We start from the raw sequence: 7,633 nt of genomic DNA, 5'->3' as shown, positions 1-7,633 counted from the left end.
GCTCTTCACAATGCAGCTGGTTTCCTTGGACTATAAACTCTTTCAGGTTGGGTCCATGTCTTTGGATGTGTTTTCTCAAGCAGTTCCTCTTGGAGGCTTTTGGCTGTTGAAATATAGCTGCTATTATTTACATTAGGCCAGATACAGCAACAGTTATTTAAATGTCTCGTTGTTGCATCAAGTGACATGTTTGTGTATGTGGTTTTGCAAATGCTTGACAAATCTAAAGATAAATCTGTACTTTGGGTTCTGGGACTACAGGCTACCAAAGCATTTTGGGTGTCAAAACAAGTGCAGTGGAATTTGTAGCTGCTGTCTTATTTCTGTTCTCCCGTGGTACTGTTAAGGTTGTATAATTTGGACATCCAAGTTTTCAAGATTTTCTTTCAAACCCTTTGGCTGATTATATAAGAGCACAGAACCCACTGGTCTTGTCTGCTGTGTGTGTGATACCAAACAGTTACAAAGAGGGTAACAATAAGCTTCCATCCTACTTGCGAATGAGGCTCAAGCCTTTAAAAATTAAAAATGGAAGATTCCCATTGGGTCATCTTACCCTCTTCCTGGCCCAAAGCAAGAGATTTTCCTGCAATATGTCATGCAGTTGTGTATTCTCACATAGGATGCAGTCCCATTTTAAGCTTGTCTTACCAAGATCCACAAATGTGTGTTGTCTGGTTTTAAACAATTCAAGTGATAAGCAGTGGAGCTTCTCATAGAGAGGTAGGGCTGGAAGGGACCTGCAGAGGTCATCTAGTCCAACCTACTGCCTGTGGCAGGAACATCTCTGTCCAAATCATCCTATACAATCCATAATATAAACTCTGCATAAACCTACCTTCGACCCTGACACAGCACACACCTGACACGCTAATCTGCCACAAGTAAAGCAGGAGAGCAGCCAACATCCTGTTTCTTTGAAATGTTGTCAATATAGGCCCGTAAGATCCCAGATAAAGGGCCATGCTCCCTGCTACAAAGGGAGGCAAACCTCCCCACAGTCTATACCAATCTGACCTTTAGAGGTTATGCCATAATCTGATAGCCCCATTGTTAGGAAATGCAATGCACCTTTGCTTACTTTCATTCTGCTCCTCCCCTTGCATCACGTTAAATAACGTCTCCCTTCTGGATGCTCTCACCCTTCACGTGCTTGTAGGCAGATATCACAGCTCTTGTTAGTCATCGCCCATCCAGTTTTTTGTGTTTCATTCTTGCAATGGTTTCTCATCAGTCAGCCCTGCAGCTTTTTCTGAACTGAAGCAGAGATAAATAATAGATCATTAGGAATGGGCAGCCAGCCTTTATGGGAATCTCTCCTGCCTGCAGTTCCCATATAACCAGAGGTGGTGTTCAACTCTCTAAGCAAAGGCTAAGTCATAGGTCCCTTCTCTAGCCCCTTCCTCCCACACACTGGATGACTGATACAAACTCAGCCTAGTGGGGTCGGCCAAGAAGTGGGACCCTAGGCAGTTGCCCTGCATATAAATAGCTCCCTTATTTCTTTTTTCCATGAAAATTCAGTCTTTCTAGGAAATGCCCACACTGCTATACTTTGTTAAACAGATATGTGTCTCTCTCATTAAACATGTATTTCTTTCTCCTCCCCTTGACATGCACTCATCTCCAAGGATGTGATCCAGAGCCTATTCAAGTAAAGGAAGCTGGTCTGTGCTCCTTCTGCATTGCTTTGCCTGTGGCTCTTACCTCAGTGCCTTATTTGCCTGTTTCTCCCACAACCAACTTTGTGCCCCATCCCAATCTTCGAACACTGTGTCTCAGCTGCTGGAAAGGGAATTGCCCTTTTCTCTTTGGAGCCCCTTGAGACCCGGTTGCTCTGTGTAACGTTAAAAAAACTAACTAGCAAAATCCTATTTGATTCCTTTGAAAACTTCAAGCTTATCTTCCCCGTGCCATGCTCTAGGGCAGCGCTTCCCAAACTGTTCCTCAGCATGGACCCCATTTATGGCCCCGTTTCCTCAGCACGGCCCCTCACTCCCAACCCACAGCTCCCCCAACACCCGCAACCCCGTCTGCTGATGTTGTGACCCCATGTGGGGTTGCCACCCACAGTTTGGGAACCGCTGCTCTAAAGTAACAAGGAGTAACCATGTCATTTTGTTGCTCTAACCGCTGCCTTTCTTTTTATCCCCCAGACTGTCTTGTTACAACTTCATTATGCCAGCTCTGTTATTAGCTTATAAATGTCTCCTGTGAATAATCCCCCACACTTTGAGGCACTCTTAAAAATTATTTTTATTATTAAGAGGAATGGGATCATCTGTTCTGCAGCGTTGCACAAACTCCGTCTGTCAGAAGGAGTTTTGCTTCTTAATCTGTTCTCTGGACATGTTAGACTGGGATGAAATCCATCAAGATTACTGGTTAAAGTAACAGTATTTTATTTTATCCTTGCATCTTTAGTACCTAACCCCTTCAGTACTATTTTTAGTCATTCGCTGAGTGCTGACAATGTACCTGTTGTCTTATTTTTTTTAACCCTTGCAAACTTTGTGTTTTTTTGCAATTCCTTTCCTCATGGACGCAGCCTTTTCCATATTATCATGCAAACACCTTCTGTTATTCCCGTCCTCTTAAGAGCAAAAGTCTTTCTGACTGAGTGCCTGTCCTAATACATGCTTAAACACATGCATAAACACATAAGTGGTTTGTGGATTTTTTTTAATGGTCCCCACTCCAGTTGTTTCTTTTACTGTAGAGGAAAAAACTCCAACAAAAAGAAGGAAAGCAAGACAAAAAGAAATGCCTCCAACATTACAGAGTTTGAATCCCCCACTGGGATTTGAACGTGTAACACCAAAAGATCAGACAGTTTTTGTACCGAAACAGGAGCATTAGCATGAGTACAACATTGCCATTCCAGGCTCTTCTTTGACAGGGTTATGGTCACTGCAAATCTCTGGAGACTAAATTCTGTCCTCGTTGACACATGAGATGCTGTCCCATTTTAAACCTGTTTTACCAAGATCCAACCAGAGTTGGCACTTAAGATTGATTTCAGTGCTTGGCTTCAGTCCGAGACCCTCCAGCTTCGGAGTTGTAGCTCTGCTAATTGTTCATAGACTTCAGAATTAGAATTCAAGTGTGACTCGGGGTCATTTAGCTGGTGTCCAAGAGGGATTGTCGTTAGTCTGATGTATTTGCTTTGGTTGTACTCAATTCAATGCAAATGCATTTTATGTAAATTGAACAAAACCATTCAAATTCTAGAAGCAACTCAAAATGTACAATTGTCTCCATTGTGCCTCCCTGGTTATATCCAAATGAGGTACAGTTTTCCGTCTTGCATCAGGCTGGCCATTGCTAACAAGTCTCTGGAGATGCAGGAGACATACCCTTCAGTGACATGAGTAAAAGCAGGGCTTCCCTTCTAGAAAAATAATCCCAATCCACACTGGCCCCAGGCTACAGCAGCAGCCAAGAGGTCTGCTGCCCTCCCGCTTTACTTATTTTACAGAGCACAAGGGAATCCTTATAGAATTTCTATATGGTTCCCTATAATTTGGTCCCTTTTTGTCCCTCATGGACTCTTCAAGGTGTTTGCACGACAGCTGTGTCCACCACTGCCTCGGGCAAAGGCAAAAGCAAAGAAATGCTTTATCTGTGCTGCTGTCCTGCCTCTTCCAGGCAGAGAAATTTTCTCTGTGCCCAGCTGGACCATCCTGTGAAGAGATCCAGCAGCACCAGCAAAAGTGGATTCCCACCTGGAGACCAGTTGCTGGCTCCTTTTAGCTCCAGGTTCAGTGAGGCAGAGTCTCAGCAGGGATTATAGGCAAGTGCAAAGCGATGCCCACTCCAGTTAGGCTTTGGCAGTCAGCAGCAGCAGTGCATCAATAGGCATTCATGCCCGCAAACCTGGACATGTCTGAGGAACCGGAGTCTCCCCAGAAGGTCCCGCCCAGCCCGCAGGTGCACGTCGTCCATCCATACCCACCCAACTGCAGACAGGAATTTCACCTGTGTAATGTCTGATTGTAAATGCTATCTCTGGGTTAATCATCTGAGTCAGTCCAGAGGCAGAAGCACTCTAAGGACTCTTGTCCACTACAGACAGCAACTGGGCCCCATCATCTTCCCCTTCATCCTAGAGCCACCTTCCAGAATTATAGTAGCATTAATGTATCTAATGCAAACTGCCCAAAGTCTAGCATTCTCCACTATGAATGTCCGGCCATGACAACAACTTCAGATTAGTAAACTATTTTCCAAGAAAGGGCTGGCAAAGGTTAAGTTCATGACCGGGGGAGAATTTAAGAACAAAGGTGACCCTTCTGTCCGGGGATTCCTTCTTTCAGAGTCCTTTCAGCTTAAAGCCAAGATGTGGAGGTAGTCCTTGTCTACCTGGCTAGCAGTTTTAGGAACAGGGCAAAGAAATATCTAGCTGGGATGGGAGACACCTGGGGAACTTACCCTGCAGAGGCTTAAACCCAGAATCTGACTGTGGGTTTTAGATTTTAAAAAAACCCAAAAGGAAAGGGACGTGCCTCAAGTTTGCAGCCTCATCCAAGTAGCTAAACCTAAACCTCCCTTTTCCCCACTCATCTGAAGAAGGCGAATTGCCCAGGGATGAGTGCCGAGTGAAATCCCCTGGATTGCACTGGCTTGACTTGAATCTTCTGTATATAGAGGGTGGAGAGACAACAGTCAGAGACCTTCTTTGAAGCCCTGCCCCTGCCCAAAGAAGCCGTGGCTTTCTTTCAGAGGGCAAACCACCCACCTAAAACCCAGCAGTCAGTGCTGCATTAGAGGCTTTGGTATCTGGCATGTTTCTATGGATGCACTTTGCAATGAGGTCCATGGCAATGAATGCAGAAATGAAACAGGATTTATGGACCATGCAGTGGAAGGTAGACAATCAAACTGTTGATGTTATACAGGCAGCAAACTGTTTGAAGAAGCCCTAGGAAATAGGATCCTACAAGCCAAGGAAAACTCTGCCACTAACCAGGCACCAGAGGAGAGATTACAATGCTCCTGTTAGGAACAAACAGTCCTTTCAAGGTTTCTTCTCAGCCGAAGTCTGTAGTTGAGATGATTACTCTGCCAGAGGGCACATGGTAGAAGGCCAACATGTGGCCTCTTGAGCCAGCCTTCCCTCAGCCCCTCCCGGCTCCCTACCTGCCTCCTCCAGGTCTGTGCTCCCAGGGCCGGGGCGCAGCCTCCGATGACGCCCAGTCCTCTGGACCATGCAATACAATTCTGCACCTCTTCTCCCTCCCCTCTCCACCCACCAGTGCGATTTGCCGTATGCCAAGCTCTCTAACAGGTGGGTGACAGAGACTGCCCCCCTGTTTTCTGACTACCGAGTCTATCAGATCATCGCTCAGGCTAAAGAGGAAACCCAGTATTCCCCAAGCATCGGGCTGCCGTGTGCTTCGAGAACAAAACAAGATCTTAACGTCAAGGTGGAGACGTGGAAATCTACCTCGGCAGCCGTTTCTTCTCCCCCACGCCTGGGGTCCCACTGCGGTAAAGCTCCCACGTAGGAGAGCCGAAGACAGGGGCGGGTGAGCACCACGCTAGCTGCTCTGCTGCCCTTCCCCTCTGCCCCCACCCAGGGTTGCGTTCCCAACGTTCGTTAAAACCAGAGCAAAATGCGACTCCATTGTGCCGCGCAGGGAGAGAATCACACGTATTTGTTTGTCAGAAAGCCTTTCAGCTGTGGCAGCTGCTTCCCGGGGGAGTTTTCCAGAAACGGGATCCAAGTCCCTGCTGGACACCTGCCTCCTGAGGATGTAGAAACGGTCAGCCCGAATACTCGGGCAACACAAATTGTATTATGCCGGAGTCTCTTTAGCTGGGCTTTATTCATTCAGTCAAGGCTTTTGATGCTGTTAAAACTACAAGGCTGCACAAACACTCAAGGTTTGCAATGCAGCTGTGGCAAGCGCCAATTAGCTTTTCCTCGGCCGCCCCCTGGTGGATCATGCTGTTCTCAGTAACGAGCTGCTCTGCCCACTGAGCAACGCAGCATCATGATTTTTCTCCCTATTCACAATGAAGCTTTTTTTTTTTTTACTCACCCCTCCTGCATTTTCTCCTCTTCTCAATGTCTGATGGGAGAGGTTCCCCGTCTGAAGCCTTGCTGCTAGTGCAGGATAATGAAGTCCATTTCAGCCTTTTGATTGGTTTCCTTTTCCATGTAGTACACTGTTGGCAGCTTTTTCAAAATCAAAGGACCAAAGCCAAAGTTGGCTGAAGTGAGCATACGGCGCGCCCCGAACTCCAGGAGTCATCCCCTTCCTGAGGGCCAATATTGTACTCTCCATCAATCCTCCAGCATTAGACACCAGTTTTTCCTACGGAGAGGAGACAGAAATGAATCTCACTTTAGTCTTTTTGGAAGAGCAGTTGTTTTTAGTGCATTTTTACCCTCCTTGCTTACTCAAGTGGAAGCCAAGATCACTTTATTGGGCAGTTATAATCTCTAGGCCAGTCTAAGTTTATTCTGAGCTCGGGCTCCTGTTTCACTGCTTTGGCTGAAAAAGCAGCCAAGTGCAAAAAAAGCCACTTGAAATGAATGAAAAGAAAACAAATCTTTTGGGTTACTGTCATTTTTGCTCTGTAGTGGAATTTCTCAAGCTTGACTTATCTATAAAAACAATCTGTAATGGGCTTAAACCAGCTTTGTGGATTGCCTGTTATATATACGCAGCCCCCCTTGTATAGAAAATAATCAGCATTAGAGTGTTCTGCTTCTTTATGTGTACTTGTCTTAAAAGGATTAGGGTTCAGTGACATTTTGCCTGTACATTTTACATCCTTATCCACTAAAATATCTCCGTCCAATGCTGTCTTTCAAGGAGATTCCTGGCCTCTCCCAAATCAATTACCTCTATACATACCGGGTTCCCCAGGAGCTCTGGTTCTAATAAACCATTCCCCCATGCACTTCTCCATGTGCACTCTTATCTGATTTATCAATTAGGGTGAGTTCAGTTAATCGCCATTGCCCTATGAGGGAAACCCAGCAAGCAGACTGGAATCCCCTGCAGTCTAACTGATTCTGTCATCTTTTCCAAATCTCAAAGGGCACAAATGAACTTTCTTCATTCCTTCATATAAGCGACTTGCTTTTAGAGTCAAGGCACATGTTCTACTGGAAAATATTACATGGGGAAGGAAAAAAGTGCAAAAATGTAACTTTAATGGTTAGGCAAATGGCTTAAAGCAACCCAGGCAAACCTGTCTAGTAGTTGTGTCTTACTCAAAGAGATTTGGGGGGTGGGGGGTGCTTATGAAGGGATTGCCAAGCCTCCATTTCTCATAATTGTCTGTTGAGGATAAAATGAAGGAGGTTCTGAAAGACCATGAAACACTATTTACATGGTAGCCTCGTTAGGCAGGTCATTTTCTGAATGTCTGAACGGTGCTGAGTGCTGTGGGATCCTGCCTGCCTTATCCTCTCTCTAACAGCAAGAGCTCCACTTGGTGCTTTCCCAGACCGTGATTCAAACATTTTTAAAAAGCCAAAACGAAACCTTGTAGGGCTACTGTTTTTCCAACTTTCTTACAGTCCCTCTTGGCTGGTTTCAGCTCTTAACCAAAGACGTGAAGCAGAGGATGGGCTGTCAGGGAGAAGGTGCGACGGAAGTGAAGAGACACCCATTTT

The 7,633-nt window shown here is 45.7% G+C and overlaps 1 protein-coding gene across 5 annotated transcripts in view; it reads left to right on the top strand.

The window, feature by feature from the left end:
• GRK5 (G protein-coupled receptor kinase 5) overlaps positions 1-7,633 on the top strand; it is a 193,131-nt gene that overhangs the window by 170,885 nt on the left and 14,613 nt on the right. For 4 of the 5 annotated variants that reach the window (XM_025200172.1, XM_025200171.1, XM_025200169.1 and 1 more), the window contains one exon: positions 7,558-7,633. This exon is cut by the window's right edge and continues 62 nt beyond it. In XM_025200172.1, the coding sequence (XP_025055957.1) occupies positions 7,558-7,633 (76 nt within the window). Of the gene's footprint in view, positions 1-7,537 lie in introns of all 5 variants that reach the window. The other variant, XM_025200174.1, reaches the window with a different exon arrangement.

The sequence above is a fragment of the Alligator sinensis genome, unplaced genomic scaffold (assembly GCF_000455745.1).
Source record: "Alligator sinensis unplaced genomic scaffold, ASM45574v1 scaffold527_1, whole genome shotgun sequence".
Lineage (NCBI taxonomy): Eukaryota > Metazoa > Chordata > Crocodylia > Alligatoridae > Alligator > Alligator sinensis.
This window is presented reverse-complemented; position numbering and strand designations above follow the sequence as displayed.